The 26,454-nt window shown below is 36.0% G+C and overlaps 3 protein-coding genes across 5 annotated transcripts; all 3 read right to left on the bottom strand.

Moving 5' to 3' along the window:
• Positions 1-332: 332 nt before the first annotated feature.
• Positions 333-1,589, bottom strand: LOC147475996 (LRR receptor-like serine/threonine-protein kinase ERECTA). 2 transcript variants are annotated; one of them, XM_086581763.1, is made up of 4 exons: positions 1,311-1,589; positions 1,139-1,210; positions 958-1,031; positions 333-578 (listed from the first exon to the last, which is right to left on the bottom strand). In XM_086581763.1, the coding sequence occupies exons 2-4, from the start codon at positions 1,153-1,155 to the stop codon at positions 358-360; spliced, it is 312 nt and encodes a 103-aa protein (XP_086437889.1). In that variant the 5' UTR covers positions 1,156-1,210; positions 1,311-1,589; the 3' UTR covers positions 333-357. The 2 variants fall into 2 exon arrangements, with proteins under 2 accessions (XP_086437889.1, XP_086437888.1); XM_086581762.1 differs by lacking the exon at positions 1,311-1,589 and having other exon boundaries at positions 1,139-1,261.
• A 2,041-nt stretch (positions 1,590-3,630) lies between these two features.
• Positions 3,631-14,088, bottom strand: LOC147475994 (uncharacterized). The gene is made up of 6 exons (XM_086583878.1): positions 10,058-14,088; positions 9,914-9,969; positions 4,605-4,907; positions 4,148-4,453; positions 3,974-4,075; positions 3,631-3,871 (listed from the first exon to the last, which is right to left on the bottom strand). The coding sequence occupies exons 3-6, from the start codon at positions 4,605-4,607 to the stop codon at positions 3,647-3,649; spliced, it is 636 nt and encodes a 211-aa protein (XP_086440004.1). The 5' UTR covers positions 4,608-4,907; positions 9,914-9,969; positions 10,058-14,088; the 3' UTR covers positions 3,631-3,646.
• Positions 5,111-7,426, bottom strand: LOC147475995 (uncharacterized). 2 transcript variants are annotated; one of them, XM_086583877.1, is made up of 4 exons: positions 6,428-7,426; positions 6,040-6,333; positions 5,845-5,947; positions 5,111-5,752 (listed from the first exon to the last, which is right to left on the bottom strand). In XM_086583877.1, exons 2-4 carry the CDS (start codon positions 6,234-6,236, stop codon positions 5,258-5,260), a joined length of 795 nt encoding a protein of 264 aa, XP_086440003.1. In that variant the 5' UTR covers positions 6,237-6,333; positions 6,428-7,426; the 3' UTR covers positions 5,111-5,257. The 2 variants fall into 2 exon arrangements, with proteins under 2 accessions (XP_086440003.1, XP_086440002.1); XM_086583876.1 differs by having other exon boundaries at positions 6,040-7,426.
• Positions 14,089-26,454: the final 12,366 nt, after the last annotated feature.

Raw genomic sequence — 26,454 nt, 5'->3', positions numbered from 1 at the left:
ACCTGAAGATAATCTTGACCAATAAACTGGGTTTTCAAGTTTTTCATCCAAGACCGAACACAAGTAAGAGGTAATAAGCTAATTTTGGTGAAAAAATAAAAAAACTGGAACCACAGGACATCACTTATTCAGTGACTTGTTTTTTTCTACATTTAACATCACTTTTAAAGCGGTTTCATATTTTCTAATTTTCAAATCGTTTTTAAAGTGATCCCACTATTTAGAGAGAATTGAATGCTCCCACTGTTTACCCAAGTGGTCAACCCACAATTTTGCCATTCTTTGCTATTCATCAAAAGCAGGACCACAAGCTCCGGAAAATTAGCTAATTAAGACTCTTAATCATCTTGGTGCGCACTAAACATTGGACAACATATTTAGGTGACGGAGAGTAAACAAGCCATTTGGGCCACAACAACTATTCGAGTAGATATGGAGTGGGGACACACCTGGTTTGTCCAGAGCTCCTTTAGAAAATGGAGGTGGATTGTGCAGTCTGCATGCTGCCACTAAGATCATGAGAAGGATGACCAGTGCACCTAAAGCAATTCCTAGGATAGCTGCTTTAGATATTGAGGCTGCAAAGACCACATTGGAGGAAAATAATGAAATTACCAAGAACTAGAAAAAACAATTAAAGCATAAATATAACCACATTAATTTTGGTTTTCAAGAAAATGAATGAGTCCGATGATATGGTTTTTAGAAAGTGGGGACGACTCCGAAAGGGCATGTTCATGAAGTGAATAATCTTAGACGATATAGCAGCCATTTACAGGAATAAAGAAACCATAGGTCCCGTGTGGTGCCTATTCAATTGAATTTTAACAAATTTCAGATTTCGACATGTAGCCAAAATGATATTTATGTGCACAACGACCACACAGATTTGTTACAACGAGCAACGAATTGGAGAATAGTGACAGTAGAAAGATCCATCTAAGAACTTATGTGTACCTCGTTCAGGAGAGTGAGAATTGTGGCAAGGAGAATCAACCCAAGGACCACAAAGCCCAGGATTTCCAACAAAGCTGCAGAGAAAATAGTCCACCCAGAATACGAAATCAGAACCATCTATGTCAAGAAAGCTGAAGTGGTAAGCTCTCCCACCAGGAAAAAAATGTTTACAATCACTTACTTGCTCGGAGGAAACATTGAAAACTTTTTTCCCAAAGGAATATCACCAGCTAAGTTGTTGTATGACACATTTCTGCTTAGATGCAAATAAGATACTATGAGGACTGCAATTTTCACCTATAATCAACCTAATAATAAATTTGATAGAGTTCCCCGACAAAAAGATAACTTACAGAACATTTAGACTGAAGCAGTTGACAAGTGAAAGAAGGTCTCTAGTTAAATTGTTGTTCTCCACAAGTGAAAGAAGGTCTCCAGTTAAAGTGAAAGAGATCCGTTGATGTTCTTTGCAATTGTGATTGCATCAGCTAGGGATCTGTCAGAAGGTGCACTGAACACACATTTGTCACAGAGCCAATGTCCTAAAAGTCTAAAACTTGAGGTTCTTCCCCCGAGAGGTTGAATTCGGGATTCCTTCTCTAATATTAAACATCAGAAGTATAACTCACAGTGAAAACAAATTCTCGTAGTTAACCGAAGTTCTTGAGGAATTTGACCATAGAGTTGATTTTTCCGATGAGTCTCTACAATATAATAGCATGGTTAGATTGGTTGAAACATTACACATGTATGTTATTGTAATAAAATAGGAAAACTGGAGGTTCCTTACATCTCCATAACACTTCTTAGATTTCCAAACTCTTAGGAATGTAACCAAATCAATCTGTTCTTGCTAAGAATTCTAGTGGATAAACATACAAGGCATTAGCTATAACTCTATAAAGAAGAAAAATGGAGATGGAAAGGCACAGATAGTAAAACTTAACAGTTTCAAAAGATGTTCCAAATCACCAATGAGAAGAAGGAATGGAGGAAATCTTGTTATTTGATAGATCCCCGAGGAAAAGAAACTAATGAAATAAACATTCGTGGTGATAAAAAAAACTTCTTTGGTTTGATGGTACTTACAAAGTATCTAAATTGCCAATCCGTGACAGTTCTATAGGGATAGGGCCTTTGAGATTGTTGGACGAAAGATTCTTGTGGTTCGCAAGAACAACACATACCCATAAGCTACCATACCGTCCATACGAGTATATGACAGAACTTAGAGCAAAAAAGAGGGTACGGCTGTTAAAAGGATAACATTCTAAACTACGAAAAATTGTTGAATAACAGGACTCACAAGGACGTCATGCTCTCAAGTCTTTCAAAACCAGGTGGGATACCTCCACTCAATTTGTTGCCATAGAGATTGCTGCCATTAAATCATGCTCTATATTCGAATATTCACTTAACCAATATAGGACAAACTATTCAATTCGTAATCCAGTAAATTGGAAATGATCTCAAATGAACACTTTGAAAATATTTACGATCCACTATATTAAGAGGTAATATGATATGCTAAAAAAGAGCACCCCTACTAACCTTGCCAGCCCTTGAAAAGAATTGAAACACGTCTTTTTCATCGCCTTCAAAGAAATCTGTCGAACAAAGCTTAAACTCGAGAATTGAGTAGAAAAATGATAAAAATAAGCATAAACATGAATTGGAAAATAAAACCGGTACGATCACGCATATCTGATCCTTTGATCTTGTTCTCGGATCGACCTCGCCCCCTCGCCCTCTGGCTCCACTTCTTCCTTCTTCTCTTTATAAGCGTCTGCGAGGAAAGTCCAAGGCTCCACCATCCTCCCTCCTCCTTTATCCGGCCTTGGGACGGCGATTGCAAACCAATTATATTGATTTTGCAGGTGGAGTTAAAATGGGTTAGTACTTTCTTCAACCTGCTAAGCAAACAAGCATACATATACTGCAATCAAATTTAATAAATAGATATAGTACGAACATATTAAAGTCAATACTCATCCATACCAAAAAAAGACCATAAGTTTGTCAAGTCACTATGACATCCATATTAAATAAAAAACAAACGACATTCAAAACATAAAGTAACCAAACCATGCTGAAAAATTCCAAGTTCAAAAAGTTTGCATATCCCAAACAACTTATTAAGAAAATTGCATCCTTGACTCGAGCCAAATTAAAGGACCTCCTGCACTAAAGGCATCCAAAAATCTAACTCCATCTTAGGGCCCATCATAAACAAGAGCATCACCAACCAAGACTTCCTCTATGTAGACCTTTTTTTCACCTGCAAGAACTTTTCTGCCATTGCAATCTCCAGCTGTCTCTGTCATGACATACCCCTTAGCAACCACTACACCATCCCTATCTAATAAAGATACATTTGATGAAGAACCAAGCATCCCAGAAGGAGGATTCAAATTTGCAAACATATTCATCAAGTTTTGTTGAGTCGAGTGACGAATAGAACTGGAACCGACTTCAGTTTCTGGTGTTGTTGGGCCGCACGGTGGTTGAGCAGTCGGTGTTCCATTGCTTTTGACAGCCTTAAGTACATCCTGACACAATTTATAGTAACAATTAGTTATACATAATGATATTGTATGCAATAAAGCACAAGTGCAAACTGCAAACTCACCTTTAACACGCCCATGACATTAACTAAGGAAGACTTCATCTCATTCATTTCCCCCTTCAACTAAGAATTGGATGAAGAGTTTGCTTGCTGCAATAATGCCTTGGCAATACCTGTACGTTGCAATTGCTTCTTAGACTTGTTGGAGCTGAATCCATGAGTTCTACTCCCTTTGTTGGGCCCAAAGACTTCAGGCAACTCATCATTATCAAAGTCTACTTCCATTACACTGCCCTCACCACCCGCGCTTGCTTCTTTTCTTCTTTTATGAGAAGCCTCCACTTGTTCCTACAATATTAACCACCGATATGAGTAATACAATATGCAACATAGTCTATATACAATACCAACACACAGGTAAGTTCAAGCTTCAATGTTATTAGAACTTACATAATGGGTCCGAGCACTCGCTAATATAGTTCCATCATGACGTTCATGTCCTTTTTTCCAACTATCTACCCGTCCATGTTTTCTGCTAGGATCTTCTTTATCCTACAAAAAAAATCCTTAATAGTTGTTAGCATAACGTGATAAGAAATCGTTAGTGCAAGAATAGACACCTACCATTTTATCCAGTTTATGGGCATATGTGTCCCGCCCATTAGTATGTCGATATATATTCTTTTTGGCATTCTCTGCATTCTTTGTGTTTCTAGCTCTCACTTCAGCGGTACTCTCATTTCTAACAAACACAGCCCAATGATTTGGGTCCTTACCATCTGGGCATGTTGTAATAGCTTCTTCCACGCTCCCGCAATTACGCAAAATTTCTTTCCGCAGGGCATACTTTGCTGATCTGAACTTTTGGGGAAAGTCATTTTCAACTTCTCGGCGTGCCATTGCTTGGGGAACATTAGGCTCAAATTCTTCCTACATGAACAAAGTGACTTTTGTTTATTTCATATTAAGTAAATTTCCATACATAGGGCTGGACAACATGTAGATATATGATTTGAAAAACATACTAATATTCAAGAATAATGGATGCTATCATCGAAATTAAAGTACATGTAAATCTTACCATTAATTTATTCCAGACATTATCCTTGAAGCTTCCATCTATTTTCCTCCAATCCTTGTAATGAATTGGAATACGAGATCGAACATAAATACTAACCTGGGTATTCCATTTGGCATGGTTAGGACCCACAACGACGCCATCCTCATCGAACTCTATAGGTAACTTGGTAATCGTTTGGAGTTTTTCGAATTTTGAGATGTGTGAGAGTCCGAAGTTGAATTATGAGATGGAAGTGGGATTTGAACTTCGATGGCTGGGAAGCAATAGATTGAGATTGACCTAGTGCCATTATTAAATAGCCTACTATATGACAAAAAAATGTTAGAACAAATAGGTAAAATTAGGATACCACAAAAAAATGACAAAGTTCAAAAGTATACATTTATAGAGACTATTCTTGATTAAAAAAAAAGATAAAAAACAACTCAAACACACCTTTCACCTAACTGCACAGACAAACTTCAAAATAGAAAGAGTTTATATATCTAAAAGTAGAAAATGAGAAGTTCACATGTAACTAAAAATCTCACAATATGATAGTGCAACTATTACAATCAGGTTAGACTTTCCATCAACGGCTGCAAATTAGGTTGGTCTTCAAGAATAGATTGGAAGTCAGTTGGTGCATCTAGTTCATCAACTCGACTTGTCAATCACCTAGGAGAATTTATGACTACCCACCAGTTAGGATTTCTCAAATCCTCCGAGTAAAACACCTGACTAGCCTCAGAAGCAAGAATCACCGGCTCATCAAAGTACTGATCAACACTCTTTAGCCTATTGAGATTAACCATCACCAAATTAGAATATGGACAAAGTTTACAACCATTGGTCTTGTCCTCCACCCTCACCCAATTGTAGTAAAAGACAACATGCTGGAAGGTCGTATAGTCCAACTCTATTATCTGTTCGATAACCCCATACCACTTAGTTGATGCATCAATGGGATTTTTGTCTTTCCTACTCGACGTAAACGTAGTGATTGCTTTCATGCAAACACCACTATCTTGTGTGGAAACTGTTTTGTCATGCGACCTAGTAGAGAACACAAAACCATTAACACGGTACTTTTTATATGTTTTAGCTTTGAACAATGGTCCTTGGACAAATCGCCATAAGTCACAATCTGTGTCTTTTGCAGCCAACAACTGTTAAGTAAAAAAAAAACGACAATTAGAAAGATAAAATTAAAATACTAATTATAATATCCTATTAAATTAAATTATATATAAAACAATACCTTGTCATATAACCACACAATAAACTCAGTCTGTATCTCCACTTCTGTCTTTGCTACCACTTTTCTTCTGGCACGTGCAGTTGCTTGCAAGGCACGATATTCACTACAATTTGTTTATACAGTTTGACACGACTATTTATTACGACTTTTTAGACTAGTAAATGTTTGAGTCAAATCTATAAAAAACAATCAAACCTGTAATGTTCATCAAGCTTTTCGATGTCGAGTCGAAAAAGAACCCACTTACGGATTTGTATCCATTGTTCCTTGCCTAGGATCACAGTTTTACCCTCAAGTATAGGCCCCTCATCATTATACTCTCCATCTTCATCTAGAAAAGCCTCACGAGTAGCTTTGTGATTTCCATCCCGAGAATTTGGCATGTACTCCATAGCATACCTAACAGACTAAAAAACAATATAGGACTCCGCAATGGAGCCTTCAACATAACGTTTATTGCTCGGAATATTTTTACACTCCTTCATTGCCCTATTAAAATAAACAAAACCAAAATTGTACTTTGTAGTTTTGTCGATAATAATTACCACTAAATAAGAAATAAAAGTAAAGGCATTTTACATACCGTTCAAATGGAAACATCCACCTAGGATACACAGGTTCACAAATCAGCCCTTCATCAGCTAAATGTACTAAGAGGTGGATGCTGATATCAAAGAAAGCAGTTGGAAAATACTTTTCCAATACACACAATGCCTCTGCAACCATGTATTTGGCATCTTGGATTTCCTTTCGGATTAAGACTTTTGAACATAGAAGATTAAAAAATAAGCTAATATGATGAATAGCTCTACGCAAATCGCGGTGTTTTGGAAAAGCGTGTTGAAGCAAAACTGGAAGCAAGTAACACATAATCACGTGATAGTCATGTGATTTCATTGTAAGCAAACCAGGAGGACTCAAAGTGACAATGTTTTTTAAGTTCGATGAAAAACTTGTAGGAAGCTTCAAATTCTTCAAAATTGTGTAGAACTCAAGCTTCTCATCTTTATTCAAGACAAATGGGGCCTTTAGTTTAACATATCTCCCTGTGATTGGGTCTGTTTGCATTTATTGACCACTATGAATCTCCATTTTCTTCAAATCCTCTCGTGCCTGAACTATATCCTTTGTTTTGTCTTTCTTGTCAAGAATCACATTTATTATGTGTTCTGCCACGTTCTTCTCATCGTGCATCACGTCAATAACATGTCGAATTTTATGCTTCGGCCAATATTCCAGTTCAAAGAGAATATACCTCTTATACCATGCTTCAGTAACTTCATAATCTTCATCATCTTCATCATCTCCAATAGCAACCATATCCACATCATCTATACTCCGTTTGGTACCTTTTAATACTTTCCCAAGTACATAATGGACACGACTTAACATTTTCTCAATTACTTCTCCCTTTAACCTTGGCGGAGGAGGGTTTAACTCTTTTGTCTTAATTCCTAAGTACTTGCCTTGCCTAAATGTGTGATCAGATTTAAGAAACATCCGGTAATTTGTATAGACGATCTTCCTTGCGTTCCGAAGATGCATAGACGTAGTTTCATCACCACAAATAGGATAGGCTTTGTAACCATGTGTTACCGCGGCGATAAATTGTCATCTGTTGGTAAATCATGAATGCCCCACATCAAAGATAGCCCCTCAAAGTAAAATGCTCTGTTTGTGCATGTCATAAGTCGCCACCCCTTCTTTCCATAACTGTTGTAACTCATCAACTAGTGGTCTAAGGAATACATCGATGTTTTGACTCAGTGCCTTCGGCCCAGGTATTAACAACAACATCATATGGAACTCAGATTTCATGCACAAAGGCGGTGGCAGATTATAAGGCACCCTAAAACGGGCCAACAACTATAACCGATGGATTGAACACCACATGGATTGAATCCATCGGTTGCAATTCCAAGCCAAACATTAAGCCCTTCCTTAGAAAAATCTGGCCAATCATCTTTACATCTTCTTCCAAGCGAGTCGATTGGATGCCTCATATAATTCAAGAAGGTGTCGCTCTACTATGCCACGTCATTTCACGTGCTATCCATGATATAGTGTACAACCTTTTAAGTCTAGGAATCAAAGGGAAATGTCTCAATACTTTTCTCGCCTCTTTTGTTTCTTTCTTTCCCGATTTCCCCTCCTTTACTTTGTACCTAGGCGTTTCACATTGAGGACACACTGTCAAATCAGCTTCAGTCTTATAATATAGCATACAATTATTTTCACATGCATCTATGCACTCAGCTTTCATTCCCAGATCTTTCAACATTGCCTTCATTGCAGGATACTTAGAAGGCAAAGTGTTTCCATCTGGCAACCACGTTTTCAACATAGACAAAAGCGCGGTCACACTATTTCCCGACCAATTATACTGCTTCTTCAAGTTATGGAGGTCCACAACTGCTGAAAGGGTTGTGACAGGAGCCTCACATGAGGGGTATAATTTTTCTTCTGCTTTTTTCTTATATTCATTGTACCTCTTACCCAAATCAGGTTCTAGAACAATAGGTGGTTCAACATCTTCGGCTTGACTTCCATCGCCTCCACTCAAATCACCCACTAATTCTTCATGCATGCCATAAGCAACATCAACAAAATTCTCTATCCCTAGTCCTTCCTCACTATTTTCTTCTTCAACTCGGTTTACTATTCAATCCTTATATGGGTTCTCACCATGTGAAACCCATACACGATATGTTGATTCTATACCGTTATGAATCAAATGTTTTCTAACTATATCATACGCAAACCTTTTCCTATTTCGACATTTGTTACATGGGCAAGGACACGTGGTCGACGTTTCGTCTTTTCCACTAGCGAATAGAATAAAATCGAAAACCCCCTGCCTATACACACTCCCAAATCTGTCATTTTTATTCATCCAATCTTTTGGAATCGGTTGAGACATTCTGCAAGTAGCACATCAAGTAAACACAAGGAACAAGTGATAGGGTCAATGTCGTTTCCTACTAGCCTGGCTTTTAGCACTATCTATTTACGAAAATTTGATGCATAACGTTCTATAAATATTGAACTATCTCGGTAAACAAGCTAAACGGTGCCTACATTTTAACCATTAAATTGCTAAACATGATTAGATGTACTTCAATTGGTAAACACAATTAGATACGAACTACTTGGCACTGGAAGGATTAAGTGTGGACTAATTTCAGACGCTTTACTTTGAAGGCATTATAACATATAAGCACAAAATGCAAGACAAAATAAAAGACTTCTCATTCCCCCCAACACGCGTACACTCTACTCAAGATAATTGACTAAAATTCACTCTTAAAAAAATATAAATATATGCTATCAGTTTGCACATATATACAAACTCATGTAGTTCATTGTAGATTTTATTCCAAAGGCTCAGCCAATAGGATGCGGACTGTTAAATCACTTCGATACAAGTTTGAAAATTTTGAACTTGCTTCAAATATGAGTCTGAATTTCAAAAAGAGATACTTTGTGTGCCAGTTCATATTTTATCTATTAAAACCCACAGTTACCAGAAACAAGACATGGGTTATTCTTTGTTTAAATATTTCAACCAATTCCGGCATGAACTCTAGAAAACCCTATCCACGCTATCAAACTAAAAAAAAAATGGGAGTTAGATACTACTAACAATCTAACAATCCACAAACCAATGCTGACAATGGGTATCTTTAATCCTGTTATGTGAGATGATAACTGGACGGTTGTTACATCAGATGGGAGTCTGTCAGCTCAGTTCGAGCATACCTTGTTAATCACTCAAGACAGAGCTGAGATATTGACCCAGTGTTAGAATCATTCAACCGGTGAAGGGGAGGACACTAACAGATGATTCCCCTTTATTCAAAAATTTCTCATCAACAGGACTGGTGGTATTCATTATACAGACCGTGTGTGTGTTTGCTAGCATGAATATTAATCTAACAATCCACAAACCAGGAAAAATATAAATCATAACATAACTAAAATAAGTAATTACTAATTACATATAGAAGAGCAAAATCAAACCACAAAAATCGAATTTTTTAATGAATAACACAAGTAATAAAAATCGCACCTTTGGTTATAACTGTAGCCAACTAACACCCAAGTTAATTTCAGTTGTGATATCACCTAGTAGTAGTGTGAAAAATTGAAAAAGAGATATGAGATGATGAAACATAGAAAATCATAGAAGAAGAAGGCGAAGGAAGTACGTTACCTAATAGCAGCAGCAGCGGCGACTGGTGCTGACTCCCAAAACTTGTTGAACGAGAGAGGCGATGAAAAGAGCATACAATATAAAGCTGGTTCATTAATAATCTTAAATAGGAGAGAAGAGCGCGATAATTTTGGTCTTTCCCTCTCACCGAAAATTCTTTCCTCTCACCGAAATTTTTTATTTAGAAATCTTAAATTCTAATTTAGCTATTATTTTAATATTATATTTAATATTCACGATTTATTTACGCTTTTTGGTCCAAACAAACAATTTAAAAACGTAACAAATTAATTTTCATATTTGGCAAAATTGACGTAACACTTTATATATAATTGTAACGCTTATAAAACGTTAGGAACCTAGTTACACTTTAAAACCGTTACTAAACGAAAAACTGGAGCGTTACTAATATCGTGTTTTGGTGTAGTGAGGGCTTTTTGTGTTGGGTCCTTGAATAATAACCCAACACCTTTTAACCCATGACCCATTTGGAAAAGAAAACCCACAAAAATGAAAAACAGTAGGTACCTTTTGTTCTTGATTTCGACCTCTCCTCTCTTTCATCTTGATCTCTCTTTTCTCAATATCTCCACAAAAGCTAGGTTAGGGTTTTGTTGTGGGGCAAGTATATGCACTATTTTCAGCTAATCAATCTTCTTCATATTACTATAAAATACAAAATAGGGTTTTTGGTGGGGTGTCGGATTTGGAGCTCAATCAAAGGTATCTCGTGGGTTTGATATTATTTAGGAGCTAAAAGAGTTGTGGCAAGTGACTCTACTTTCAAATTGTTAAGTTTAATTGAAGTTTGTAGTTGAAAATGTGTAGAAATACATTGTTTTAATTATTATTAATAATTGGTGATCGATATTATATCTATAAATTAGAGTGTTTGTGCTTTGATTATGTTTGGTTGAATTTCGAATTTGCTAAGAATCTAACGATTGTACATCTTGACATTTAGGGATTATAAAGTTGTTTAGAATATAATTGACTTATTATTGTTTAACTTGGAGTTCTCAGTATAGTTGCATTAGTTTATGTTTTGAATGTGTTCTGCTGGATATGGATGTGAGAATGACTTACTTATGGATGTTTATAGAATTTTATATAGCCGGTACTCTAAGATATTAGTTAACTTCATTATTTGGATGTGTTTACGTATTACTTTTATAAATATTAATTTGGTTGCTTGTTTGCTTCTCGGGGTTAATAATATACTAACCCATTTTTAACTCCGCCTGTGATATTGATTTACTACTGATGATGTGTTTGGTTTCGGTACCATTCCTTTGAGCAATTATGTCTTAACCCAATTGATTTGATATTCGGGTCATGGAATGTTATTGTGTTGTGCTTATAAGTATATATATAATATAGGATGTGATTCATTTTTCTATGGGATGATGGTTATTTGTCGAGTTTTGATATTCTAGTCATTTTATCGAACCTCCGAGATATGATATTGAACTATAGAGTTATTAGGTGGAACTGTCAGGTTATTATATTAAAGTGCTATATTTTAGGAAGAACTACGTATGATCCCTTAAAGGGTACGTAGGCAGCCACTTGGCATATCTATTTTATGATAAGAAGTATTATTGGTTGTCTTTGTAGATATTTGATCATTGTTTGATTTCATGATAATGTTGGTTAATATGCGTAATTGAGGAGACGTAGTACTCTTATTTGTGGATGGTCATTTGGTTGTGGATAAGGTCTTCATGTTGACCCGTTGGTGGCTCGAATGATGTTATGTTGAACCCACTTTGGCGAAAGTGATTTGGTTTGTTGTTGGAACCCATGGCGTTTGGCGGTCAATGCATCGACTAAATAGGACTTCATGATAAGTACCTTGTAATATATTTACCATTATTCTGTTAGGGTGATTTAGTTTGTAGTGATTTGGTTTGTTCTTGAAGGATTACCTTGATCATTATTCACTGGCGAAGTCTTGGCAACTAAAGGCAACTTTTAAAGTGCGGCCATAGTTGTCAACTCTTGAATCGTATCGGGAATCGATTTCCATTTTTATGGAATCATAGATCGTATCGACTCGTGAATCGTAAGATTCCAATTACGTTTTAGTTTTATTAATATATATTATATTTTGTATATAAGTAGAACTGAAACAACTTAATACGACAATATTTAGAGTTTGGACGACTTAAAAACTCTTACAAATAAATTGGGCCTAAATTAATACACAGGCCTGCTTTTAATGGAATAATGGGCCATTTTAAAATAAGACATGGGCTAGGGCATTCATAAAGCGAGTATTAAAAGCAACTGGGCTTTAAAGTCTGGTCCATATTACTGCCCAATTGATGTCTCGCTAAAAGTCTAAAACCCTATATGTTGGAAAGAGAGCGAGAGAATCAAGCCACCGCCCAGAAAAGCAAAAATGAAGATAGAGGGAAAGAGAAGAGAAGCCAGAAATTCCAGCAAAAATAATAATAAGAGAAGCGAGAACAGAGTTGAAGAGATCGATTGAAGAATAGAGACATAAATCAGAGATCGATCCTCCACTACTTCTTCTTCTTCTCTCTTTCTTCGATCATATATATTTGGGCAGATTTTACTGCACACTTTGAATCGTGGACTCGTGATTCTATTACGATCCAACGGGTCAAATTGCGATTTTTTAGCGATTTTTCGTATATCCGAGTCAGTCATGCGATTTGCCTATATGTCCCTTCGACTCGACTTGAGTCGTACGATTCTAATCGCAAATCGTACGATTTTAACAACTATGAGTGCGGCCTTTATATTAAATATATAATGTATCTTATTTTGATAAGCTAGTTCGCAATAGAATGTGTTTATTTACTAACGACATTATTTCAAATGCATAATTTTATTATACCAATGTTGTGTTTTAACTTCCTCTTCTCAACCCTTATCATAAAATATTAAAGATTAGTTGGTAGATGTTATTTGTTGGACACGCGATTACGATTTGCAGGAGTTTGTTGGTTAGAAGTACTAGGTGACTAAGGTCCATAGGTATTATCTTTGTATCTCTTTTGCTTTTCTTTTAAAAAGTTTTATTGTAAGTGTTATTTGTTAAAGATGTAAACTTTTTGATAACTATGGGACTCGGATGTATATGTTTTGAACTTACATTTGTTGTAATGACTTTAATTGTATGATGTGCTTGGATGATCTGGCATTAGTCGAGACATTCAAGTACTAAGTCTCAGTGTTGTAGTAATCTCATTTTTGTACACTGGTTACTTAACTGCTCTGGCATTGGCTGAGACGGTTTAGTAGCTAAGTTGATCAATGAGATGTATATTGTTTTGATTTTTAGGTTATGACAGATTTTATATGAATGAAATGTTGAAAATACAGAGGAGATTTTGTCGATTTTTTTTTCAAGAAAAGTCATGTATCTTAGGTATATTATTGTTTAAGTTTTGGGGCGTTACAAAAAAAAAAAAAAAAAAAAAGAGAACATATTTTTTAGATTTATGAAAAACTTTCTATCCCCATGTGGAATCGCGCTATGTGTTTAGTCATTTCCAAATCAGAACCAAGTTCCACCCGTTCAATCCATTTCACCATTTGTGGGCTAATAAGATCATCATAACAGAGCGAATTGAAGACAGTATTCAACCATTAAATGATCTTTACGAAAAAATAACAACGAAAAACCCATAATAAAAACCAGTATGCTGTGATGTACGAACTGATTCGTGTCTTTCACCAATGGGATAGGGAAAACTCCATGGCGGATCAGGTACATGTTGAACAATATTAGGACAATGAGAGACCAGATGGAGGAGTTTGAAATAGTAAAAGTAAAATACAATTAGGACAATGAGAGACCAGATGGAGGAGTTTGAAATAGTAAAAGTAAAATACAATGACGCAGATGGTATTCTAGACCTTAGAATGGAACCGGTTTTTATTTCAAATAAAAAAGAAGGAAACTCTATAAAAACCCTGCTTTCTGTTAAAAAACCAAAAAAATATACTTGGCTGCTTTAATAGTACTAGGTCCAATTGAATACCATGCATTCCACGTTCTATGGACCTGAGGAGTGAGGACGAAATAAAATTAAAATTACTACTCCACATTACCACTTGCAGTTTCATCTATCTATATCTTCTGAACGGTATTAATTGAAATTTCCGAACTTGGTATCTGCCTAGTTAGATATTTAGATCAGACAAGTTGTGGACAACATAAATGGAGTAAAAACACATCTCGTAGGGCAAGGAAACATGTGAAGAAGGCTACACGTAGTGTAGGACAATTAGAAAATGTCAATACTCACTCCAAAAGTCCAAAGGACAACTAGAAAATGTCAAACCAGAATTCCTTAGATTTCAAAATCAACACTTTCGACTATTTTGATGCCGTTTTGTTATTTTTCAAAAATCAAAATATCCGGTGGAATTCTGAGATTCCGTTTGAAATCGTGAACACTGCTCCAAACTGACTAATTCGGTGCTTTTGGTTTAAAGTTTTAACGAAATTTGTGAGGATGGAGCCAGAATCAGAATTTTGAGGAGGAAGATCATTTGCAACAGTGAGCATAGCGGTTTTTAGTAGATGACATGACCAATATATTATGTTTTTTAGCCAAAATGTCATACAATCTTACTAAGGCTGAGTCCAATGACTCCCTATCCCTTTAAAAGTAGTGTTAAAGTCAATAAAATAGAAAGCTAAAGTCAACAAAATAAATTTAAAAGTCGATATATTTTTACTCTCTATCATTATTTTTTCTATGTATATATCTGAAAGGATTTTATTCATATCTACATTTTACTCTCATATATAGAGAGTAAAATAGAGATGAAAATAGAATCCTTTGTATATATAAAGAGGAAATTAATGATAGAGAGTAAAATCTGTTGATTTTAGCTCTACTTTTAAAGGGATAGGGAGTCATTGGACTCAGCCTAAGAGTGAAGGGATTGGATAGCCCTTTAGGTGCACTGTTCTAATCCAGCCTACACGAATTTTAAAACAAGTCCCAACTTTCTAATTTTTTTTTTATCCCAAGTCCATCCTGAATTTTAATTACAGATTTAAGAAAAAAAAACACATGCTGACATCAGCAATGTAAATTTATATTTATATATGAAAATTTAAATTTACACCAGACAACTATGTAAATATAATTTTATAGACTTCTTCAATTGCGAAAAATACTGTGTAAATTTAAATTTCCACATATAAATGTACATTGTCATATGCAAATACAAATGTACATATATAAAATACTGTGTAAATTTATATTTACATAGGGTAAAGAAAATTGTGTAATTTTATATTGTCATATGTGAATACAAATTTACATATGATGATGTCAACCTGGTTTGTCCTTGAGCCGAAATTATTAATGAAGATTCCTGACGTCAGCTCGATTTTCCTGAAATCCGTAATTAAAATTTAGGGTAGACATAGACGAAAATATTATTGGGCTTTGTCATTGGACTGTAATCTCTAAATTTAAAAATGGTTAGGTTGACCAGGCCAATTTGGAAAATAAGTAGCCCAGCCCAATTGCTAGCTCTTGTGTGGTAGTTCGTAGTTTCGACAACGTTGAATTTGCTCACCAAAAACTAATCTATATCTTTTAACAAGAACAAAATGTGTATATCTTATTTAAAACAACAAGAAATTGGTCAAGGCCCATTTGCGAGTGAAAATTACTTACAGAACTAGTGTTTTTTTTTTAATCACTCTCAAGGACAATTTTCGGGTGTAAATAACTTGAAAAACCAATTTTCGAGTGAAAATAACTTGTAAGGACAAATAGCCAGGATTTGAAATAAATATTTTTCGATTTTACCCTTTTAGTCGTTTTGCTATGAACACTTATTGTTCATACCTTATGTTGATGTATGAACATTGATTGTTCATATTTAAATAGGTGAACGTATCTCATACAATATGTTGAGGTATGGAGTATGAACAATAATTGTTCATACTCCAATGTATTCTTACTGATCATACATTATGTTGAGGTATGAACATTGATTATTCATACCCCAAATAGGTATGACCAATTACTCCAAAAGGTGTTCTTACTGATCATATATTATGTTCAGGTATGAATATTGATTGTTCATACCCCAAATACGTATGAACAATGATTGTTCATATCTCATGTTGAGATATAAACAATGATTGTTCATACTCCAATAAGTGTTATTACTGATCATATATTATGTCGAGGTATGAACATTGATTGTTCATACGCCAAATAGGTATGAACAATATATGATTGTTCATAGCTCATGTTGAAGTATAAACAACGATTGTTCATACCCCAAATATGTATAAACAATGAGTGTTCATACTTCAATAGGTGTTTATACTGATCATACATTACATTGAGGTGTGAACAATGATTGTTCATACCCCAAATAAGTATGATTGTTCATATGAACAATGAGTGTTCATAGTTCATGTTGAGGTATGAACAGTGATTGTTCATACTCCAATAGGTGTTCGATCTTACTGATCATACATTACATTGAAGCATGAACAATGATTGTTCATACTCCAATAGGTGTTCGATCTTACTGATCATACATTACATTGAGGTGTGAACAATGATTGTTCATACCCATGAGTGTTCATAGCTCATGTTGAGGTATGAACAATGATTGTTCATACTCCAATAAGTGTTCTTACTGATCATACATTATATTGAGGTATGAACATTAATTATTCATACCCCAAATAGGTATTAACAATGATTGTTCATATGAACAATGAATGTTCATATAACTCATGTTAAAGTAAGAACAATAGGTATGAATAATGATTGTTCATACTCCAATAGGTGTTTTTACTGAACATATATTGTGTTGAGGTATGAACAGTGATTGTTTATACTCCAAATAAATATGAACAATGATTGTTCATACTATATACACTAGGTCGTTTCGGTTGGGCTGGATTGTTTATTTTGCATTAGGAGTATACTTGATTTTTTATTTATATGAGCCATTTTTAATTTCACGTCAAGAATATATTTGATCTTTCATCTTTCATTTACCCGGTTTTTGTGAGTAATTAAAAAAAAAAAAAAAAAAAGTGAGAGTTACTTTTTACCCAGTTTTGTCGTGGAGAGTTTCTCCATGTTAAAACAATTGCTTATGTTGTTTTGTCAACTGAATTTTGATCCTTAATTGAGTTGATTAAAAAAAAACATGTGGTCTTAGCTTGATGGATTGTTCAGTCTTACCTAATGCAGACTTTAATGAATTGATTAGATAAACAGATAATCGTACCTAATGCTCACTTTATTGAATTGATTAGATAAACAGATAACATTGAGTCATGTGGTATTATCTGATCGTACGCAATGTCACCCGATTCAACTTTTATGATTATCGTGTATCCGAGTATGACATCTCCTGTAGCACGTTTGCGGAATGAGAAATGAGTTTCAATTCTCCTTCATAAGCTGTGCAGTTTAATAGGTGATTTATAGCCAATTAATAGGCGCATATGCACTATAACCTACTTGACCGATACGATTAGGAGAAAAAACTCCCGATCTAAGCGGGATCGATTAATAGCCCGATTTATGCCGATTAATAGGGTGATTTAGCACAAATAGGTGTTAAAAAAGCGGCGACTAATAGGTGTAAGGGTTTGTTGTTTTATGTTTTTCTCAAAACATGGTTTGTATATATAAAATTATAGAACAAAAGACTTATAATAGATAAAACCCAACTTAAACTAACTTTTCCATGATATAATTTTAGCGGAGTCATTGATGCTTTTGTGTTTTTCATATTTTATATGTTTTTTATTTGACTTATGTTGACCAGTAAACTATGTAATGAGGCCGTGATTGCATTTTGGTGATTGTCGGATATGTTTCTCATTTTCATTTCACTTCAATATGCATTTAGCTAATAATTATTTGTGGCATGTGTTATAGGTTACCTATGGGAATGGAAAATCTTATTTAGAATTATCACTCGATTAATTTTCGATTAATCCCCGATATATTCCAATTACTAGGCCTAATCGCTATGCACTCCTTAACCGATTAGCTACCGCTTAACGCTTAAACTGCATATTTCATAAGTGCAAAATTTCGTTGTTAACAAGTTATCTTCTTTCCTGGAAGTTGGTTGTAAATCGGAGTGAAAGTGTCCGAATTTATTGGCAAATACTTGTAATACTTGAAAATTTCGAAGCATAATAACCAGCATTGATAGCTTTTCTGACTTTCTTCAAAACTTAGCTACTTTCTTCTTCAAATTTACATGACTGTGAATGGTGGATGACCGACATAAGAGCATTCCCAATGCAGGTGGATATGGTGGGAATGTGACTTTATTCACCTATTTTTTGTTCAAAACCTTTGCCCAATGTAAATGTGAATATGGTGGTGACTATTTTCCCAAGTCAAAACGAAGGTGAAACCTTCAACCGAGATAGTGGCTGAGTTGTGAACTACGGACGGGATGTTGGATTCCGTCTGGATTACAAAACTAATTAGACGGAATCCAACATCTCGTCTCGCTATATTTCTTTTTTTCCAGACGGAATCAAACATCTCGTCCGGAGTCCTAATGGCTAGTTCACCAACAGTCAGAAAGTCAGAACGGTAAAAAACGGTCAAAAATAAAAACTTCGGTATATATACAACATTTAACATTTGTTCCATTTCAACTCACACTTCCAACAATCATATTTCTTCTTCTTCAAAATCAGTTCTTCAAAAAAAAAAAAAATATCAAATGGCATCTCAAGCATCTCAAACAACTCAAGCAAGTGGTAGCACTTGATAAAACGTTCATTTTCACATTTTGGTTTTATATTTAAGTCCGAAGTCCGAAGACCAAAGTCCAAAGTCCGTATATTCGTCTGTTTAGTCAAGTTACCTTACTCACGTGGGTTTGGTAGGATATGTTGAGTAAGGGATCGTCCAAACCTTAGGGCTCGGCAAGGGTTACAACTGGAATTACAACTTTTGGTGAGTATGATATTAGGTTATTTAGTTGGTTTAAGTAATTTAACGGTAATGCAAATAACGTAAAATAATAATGGTGATTTCGATGTAAATAAACAAAGATAGAGAAACAGGGAGAGGGTTAATCATACTCATGCAAGAATCATTTTTCAATAATTTATATTACCACATCACTACAGCTCTAATTCATCTCGAGTTCATAGACAAACCCGAGATGACACCGAGTATTGATCCTTAGTGAAATGCCCACATCTCTGAGTCGCATCGCACTAGTATAAGGAGTTGAACTAATATTTAATCTCTGGAATATCATTTCAGCTCCTGGTTCGATTCTACATCAGTTGGACACATTGACAACCGGTCCGACGACACTGAGAGTCGTCGCACGCGAGACATTTTGGGTCTCTCTCGAGAGGATTCGAGAGCATCGACACTCAAATTTGTACAGTCTCAATCATTTTGGGACCAGATGTATAATCTACACCTAATTCCTAAGCAGTGATTCTAGAACATTAAAGTGTCAATCCGGATTCTCACACGAGCAGCATAACCTTCCCCCTGAGCGGGGGGGGATTAGCTCATGGTCATTGGAGGAATAATTAAATTTGCTGTATACAATAAATAAGTAAATGCAGGACAGATATTAAACTTGAAAAGAAATAACTTTTATTAAAAAGAAATAACTTATAGTATTGAAGCAGTTGGAAGAGAAAATGACGGAATGTAAAGTATTGGAATGAAGCTACAGACGATAAATTAAAGCTAACTAACTACTGAGCAAGGCTAAAACATAAAATGCTGAAGGGGAAATATTGAAGACCCCCCTTACATATATATAGGTTGGTCTCTCGTGAAGCCTTTAATTTGGTTTCGTCCTTTTGTCAATTTGAATCCATCAAAACTTTGAAATACAAAGTTTTGGCTTCATCTGATTTACTTTGCTTTTTGTCTTTTTCTCATATGTATTTGGTCCAAAGTTTTGTTCACAGAACAAAACTTTCAATTAATGTTTTGTCCCTTCCCTCAATTCAATTCAAACATTGAATTGATATTGATACGTGTCATTTTCTATTGCAAGGTGGCACAAAATTGTGACCATCACTTGCCACCTGCCTATGCTGACTCGTCATGCCTTTTGGACCCGCAGAGTGGGTCCACTTAGTGTGTCCAGTGGCGGCACCGATTTTTCCATTTTTACAACTTTATGTCTTTGCATAAAGTTCGTCGCCCTGGTTGCTCTGGCAGTTCACTAGCCGAAGTCGGCGTCCAGGTTTGAAAGATGTGAGCTTCGAAAATTTGTTGCTTCTTTACATGTGGACCCGTTCTGCACTGGTTTTGTTCCTTTGGAAACTTCGGCTCTAGTCAGGCTTTGTTGGGCTTCACTGGGGCTGAGTGGGAAGACTTCAAATATTCTAGTATTCCCGTACTTCGATGCATGTTTTATCATTATATTCACGTTAACTGCGGAAACCTGCAAAAGTACGAAAGTATAATTATTACATGATTATTAATAACCTAATTGACCAAAATGCTATGTCTCTCGGGGTTTAATATTATAGTTTTGGGTGTTTATCACACCACCCCCAAACATCACTTTGCTTGTCCTTAAGCAAAGAAGAGACATTAAAATGATAAGTGGCCAAAAATATGTTGTCCTAAGCTAAGTCTCATTTCGCAGAGTGCGGTTGCATTGACCGTATACAACAAGGCCTTGAACCACTAGGAATTCCCTAGTGGATGAGTTATAGTCTCGTGAGAGTTTTCCAGAGAAGATACTCACAAACTTTATTTATACTACAACGGCTCAGTAACAAAGGCATGTTTCCTTAATTAGTCTTAGATATCTAGACATCTCACTAGCGGGGGAAACAAGAATTAATCTTTTCAAAATTCAAGTTAATATACATACAATAATCAAAACATCTACATATGAGCATGCATGTAGTGATCTTTTATAATGAAATGTACATGCAGGGCCGTTTTTGGATCCTTTGGATAGCGTCCTTAAGTAGATTCTCACAGGTATATGTCGAAATACAATTTCTCTCTTATTTTTCTACTCAAGTTTTGTTAAATCCAGTGTGCAGTGGGCACACATTTCCTCACATACTCAATGACAGTCAGAGGAGCCGAGGTCGAGAATTCACATCTACTACTTATTATCACACTATCCTACTCCTAATTAAGCTAGAGGTCTTTATTAGGTTTTATGGGGCTTAGGTGGTAGTGTATAAGAAATTGGAATGGAAAATTCAAAAATGATAAGTATGAGAAAATAAGGTTTTCGAGATATTTATACTAGAGAAATCCTTATTTTCTTTTCTGCTTCTAACATGGGTTTCCATACTTGGTTAAAAAAAAAAAAAAAAAAAAAAAAAGCTTTTGTATTCCACTTTTGATTTGATTTTGGGGGAAATTCTAACTTTGATAATTCTTTTGATTTTTGGAAACATATTTCTATTTTTCTTTTTCTTTTCTTCTGAAGAAGGTAACTGATTTTGATTTGTGACAAATTTTTCTCTTCATTTTTCCGCACTTCATCCTATTTCTCATACTCATCATCTAGGTAGGCTTATTTATTTGTGGTTAATAGATGGGTAATGAATTTTTGGTGAAATAGAAAGGGTTAATGAAAGGTTCAATGGGGCGACTAGCGATTTTTATTTTTTTTTATTATTATTTTTTATTATTATTATTATTTTTACAGGAGTGAATTTTTGGGCTATATCGATCCAAAGAAGGTATAAATTCTCGCCTAGGATTTGGGTAGTGATCAAGTAAGTAGACGTGTGAACTTCTCTATTCGGAAAAACTACTCCTCTGTGCCATTACTAACATATCACACATTTTAAGGCTTTTTGGTTAGATTCTTACAAGATATGGAAACTAAGTTGTCTAACCGTGGGTCCCAGAAACTTACTACTGTGTTCATTTAATGATAGTCAGTGCATGAATGCTCATAAAAAGATGTAAAAACTTCTGCATACGTATTAACTCAAGTTTCTAAGAACAAGTCCTAATTCAAATGTTAGGGTGAGATTTCTAAATATTTTTCATCACAGAAAAGGAAACGAGAATTTGTTACTAAATACGTTTATTTAGACATAAAATAAAACTATATAAAACTTTGAATGCTTAATTTTTGTGAAAGGTTCTCGCCACCCCCAAACAGTCGGACGCTGTGTCCTCAAAGTGTTAAGAGGAAGAAAGAATATACCTGAGAGGCTTTGAGCAAAAATATAGCTGACATCTTCCACATAAATTTATTGTAACATACTATATATATATTATACATCATAAAAGTGAAAGCACACTGTTAGGATATTTATTTTTCATATCAAAACGTAAAACAAATATGTACATCAACTCACATTGCCCAATTACGAACTGGGGGATGGTCCATCCTTGCTTCGTCTCTGTAGAAATGACATTCCTTTGCGTCACGCCAATCTATCATAGCCTTCCAAACTTCGCTCCACTTCCTCTTCCTTGAAGTGTCCAGATGAGCTATCATTTTATTGTCATCAGGGAAGTAACGAACTTTCTTTAGATACCTTGACGGCCGCCATGTCCAAAATCGCAAAGAACGAATTATTTTGTTTGTTGGACACATAGACACATAGAGTCTACCTTTACCCAGTCATGAAACGTTTTCGCAAACTGTGGGAAGTACGTCCTCATTATCCTGCATGCTGTAACTGGCAAAGTGATATAGTGCTGTCGAAAGGACCGAGCCCTTTTAAGGTTCTCAATTACTAGATCTGTGATGTCGAAGGTGGTATGTTGCTGGGCCAGTGCATGGAACGTCTTACAAGCTGATTTTGAGGCAGTGGAAAAATGCCAATCCCCCATGATGTTCAGAAGAATAAATAACATGGCAGTTCCAACATTCATGGTCATACTGGCTAGTGGAATAGTGATGTCTGGCCATTGGCCAGCTTCTGCATGTTCAATGACCTGGGCAAGGCCATCGCCATAACGGGCGACAAAATTTTCCCAAGAATAGTCATTAAAGTTGTTTTCTATCATGTATTGAATGGGGATGTCTGGCTGAAAAGGAGGGAGGTCTAGAGCCATAACAATTGCTGGCTCGTAAAAAGGGTGGCGGGTGTTACCAATACGGATTGCAAATCCGTTCGGCACGAAACCAATAGCAGGTAGATCCTCCATATCATTGTAAAAGTAAGTTGCCAAACCTGGAGAGTATGTCTACTCAGGGTGTAGTATCAAGGAGTTCCAACCAACTCGAGTGATGAAGTCTCTGAAAAGATGTCCATATGCAGGAGAATTCAGCAACGAATGGAAAGATTGTTCTGGAATCATCTTTGGAGATGCCATCATAGAAGACGTGTGAAGAAAGATACCACCTGTAGACAAAGATAAACAAAAATGAGAATACGATGGAAATGGCTAATTAAAACAAATTACATTTATTTATCATAGGAAAATTGCACTATATTTAAAAACTAAAAAGAAAATGACAAAGAATATAAAATTGCAAAATTTAAATTGTGTCATGGGCCAAAGTAACGGCGAGGGTCCTTTTGTGAGAGAAATCCATTTATAAGTTTTTCGATGCCGTCAATCCGTGCAACAGCCTGTTGCAACATTTCGCTCTGTGTTTGGTAAATCTCGGCGTGGTTCTCCTTTATGAGAGGTGATTTGCCAAGAACTGGTTGTGGCTGTTCAAGAATTGTGCTTGTTCTTCTTCTTGTATTGTCCGCAGGTCATGAAATTCAAGAAGACTGGTGATGATAATGTTCTGACGTTTGTATAATGTCATCAGTCCTTGTTGAATTAAACGAAGGCCTTCCATAGGATTAAATACATTGCATAATGCATTTTCAGTGAAGATGTTGTCAGCGGAACAAGCTTCGTCGGTTTTTGCATTGACATGGTTCTTTGCAACGTCGGGATTCCAGAAACCGTTCCTACAAACTGAGTGAATGGTGAGAATGTTAGCTGTTCTGAGAGGTGTATTAGGAGCAGTAATAGAAAAACCCCAACGCATCATGATAAGTGTCACAATGGTTGGCAAAAGAGCTGCCTTTTTCTTGGCACGTGCGATAGCGTTCTAGAGAAATTTAATAATGCAAAAATCATTGCAGTTAGTCTGTAAGACCTAGAGTAGATGGAGGAGGGGTTTTGTTATTTCAGAAGTCTTGGATGTGCCGAGCACATTATGAGCTAGCCATTGGATCACAGATAATTGGTTTCTTTGTAAGGATCGCTGATAAACAATACTGTTTTTCCGGTTGTATTCGCCGTAAAAGATAGTTGCAAACATCAGATGCCTGATATTGTCGAAAGGTGAATCCTGAAGGTGTACTCCTTGGTTTGTAATGGGAATTTGAAGTACTTCGGAGATGATTTCCATAGTCAATTCACGCTCGCATCCATTTGCATGGACAAAGAATTGCCCATTTTGGAAATAACCGTGTTTATAGAACAACAGGACCAATTCTCTGGAATAAAATGCTTGCTTATGATGTAGTAGAGGGTACCATCCTCGACGTAAAATTTTTTTGTCAAAAAATGGATGAAAAAGACCATTTTGGAAATTTTCTATAAAATTTTGCTCGGGCACGAAAATTCGAGTGAGGGCCATTAAAGATGGATTGGTGAAGAAAATTTAGTGGAAAGGGGAAGTTGAATTTTTAGAGGTGTCTATCCTTGCTATAAATAGGCACCAATCTGAAGATGCAGAAAATACGAATCGAGGTGTCACAGGGTAGTTAGATCACGTGTATCTTCTAAAATATGGTGCAAAAATGGATGTAGTGTGGATGAGAAGAATGGGGTATGTGACAAGGAGTGCACCCCTCCTCCTTTTGTTTTTTATTATTATTATTATTATTTTTTAACATAAATAGCGTAAGTAGAAGGACAAGGAAATTGTAGATATAATATCACAATAAGATGTAACAACGTACAGAGATGTGAAAACACACCATAATGACACGGAAAATAAAATACAAACTTAAATATTAGATAGAACTATATGCTACATTAACAACATTACTATAATAAAACAACCGAGCATGAAGACTTGAGTAGCATATTCAATCTGCTACTGCTCAAACTTTTCTAGTGCATCCATGAAGCTTGAAATTTGTAGCGAACTAAAAAAAAATGATATTTTGAATAAGAAGTGTAGAGGGAAGAAGATGAAGGGAGTGAATGTGAAGGATGTGTTGAACTTATTTATAGAAAGAAAAATTAGCTATTTTATGACCGTTTTCGGATGTGGTTTCATGACCGTTTTCTGACCGTTTTTAGTGTGTTTTCATGATGGTAAAATTAGCCGTTAAGTGTGACGTCTAAAATATATATGTATATATATTATTATTACTAATATTATTATATATGATTCTACCTATATAATATAATATTGGAGATAACTAATATACTATTTGACAAGGCAGAAATTTTGGAAAATGTAAGAAATAACAGACATCCTAGGTTGGAAAATTAAAATGCAAACACGTGAATAAAATATCCGACATAATTAATATACAAGAACAGGAAAATAAATTGTCTACTGAGAATCCGCAGTAGAATCCTCAGGGGCTGCAGAAGAAGAAGAACCGTGAGTCCCGCGACGGGCGTGACGAGCTCTGTGGAGGCTAATCGCTCCTGGATATCACCTAGAGTATCCATCACCCGAGCTTGAAACCGATCTTTGGTTCGCCATGAGCATTATTTGGAACCGGTTCTCGGGCGAGTAGTCATTTGGTCCTGAAATGCATTCATGGAAGCTCGCATTTCCTGCTGAAATTCGCCCATGCTGTTTGTCAGCGACTCATGGCGAGTGGTCATATCCGTCCTTAACTCGCCCAAGGTATGCTTCATCGATTCCTGGCGAGTGTACATGTCTCTCATGCCATTGTTCATAGCACATAAGGCATCCATAGGATGGCTCATCTTACTCATAGCAGTCTCATCAAAGAAGGGTGGGTGAGATGGGCCTACGTTAGCGTGCTCAGCTGCCATTGGTGCTATGGGTTCCCAAGGGGCTAGTATGCATTTCTTGAAAACAAGCATATTTTCATATAGTGGTATAGGGAGTAACGGGGTGGTAGACAGAAAACCCAAATTAATCATAACTTGCGTTACAAGAACGACAAGAGGGGCTGACCTGAGGGTGGCGTGCGTAATGATATCAAAAAGAAAGGTGACTATGCAGAAGTTACCCTTGCACTCTTGGGGGATCCAGAGAAGGTGGAGGAATGTCTTGTTGATGTCCGAGGGCTTCGAGGTGCCAATGACATTCTGTCCCAGCCATTGAGTCACAGCTAGCTGGTTCCATCACACCGAGCGCTGATACGCGCATTTTCCATCCATATTGTACTCACCCTCGATAAGCGCGTCGAGCATTAGGTCGTAAGGCCGTGGGTACACGGACTGCTGCTGAGTCAGCACGTGGTCGACCACAGG

This window comes from Coptis chinensis, chromosome 9 (genome assembly GCF_015680905.1).
Source record: "Coptis chinensis isolate HL-2020 chromosome 9, ASM1568090v1, whole genome shotgun sequence".
Classification (NCBI taxonomy): domain Eukaryota; kingdom Viridiplantae; phylum Streptophyta; class Magnoliopsida; order Ranunculales; family Ranunculaceae; genus Coptis; species Coptis chinensis.
Note: the sequence above shows the minus strand (reverse complement) of the source record. Positions and strands in the feature narration are given on the sequence as shown.

Excerpts from the sequence above, each read along its gene's own strand:
- LOC147475995 (XM_086583876.1), bottom strand. The coding sequence starts at position 6,236 with ATGGAGTACATGCCAAATTCTCGGGATGGAAATCACAAAGCTACTCGT. Across the intron at positions 5,948-6,039 it reads AAGCTTGATGAACATTACAG|TGAATATCGTGCCTTGCAAG; the intron begins GTTTGATTGTTT and ends AACAAATTGTAG. Across the intron at positions 5,753-5,844 it reads TTGTGTGGTTATATGACAAG|TTGTTGGCTGCAAAAGACAC; the intron begins GTATTGTTTTAT and ends TTTACTTAACAG.
- LOC147475996 (XM_086581763.1), bottom strand. Across the intron at positions 579-957 it reads TTCTCACTCTCCTGAACGAG|CCTCAATATCTAAAGCAGCT; the intron begins GTACACATAAGT and ends TGGTCTTTGCAG.
- LOC147475994 (XM_086583878.1), bottom strand. Across the intron at positions 4,076-4,147 it reads CCCATAAACTGGATAAAATG|GATAAAGAAGATCCTAGCAG; the intron begins GTAGGTGTCTAT and ends TTTTTTTTGTAG. Across the intron at positions 3,872-3,973 it reads CGAGTGCTCGGACCCATTAT|GAACAAGTGGAGGCTTCTCA; the intron begins GTAAGTTCTAAT and ends TTAATATTGTAG.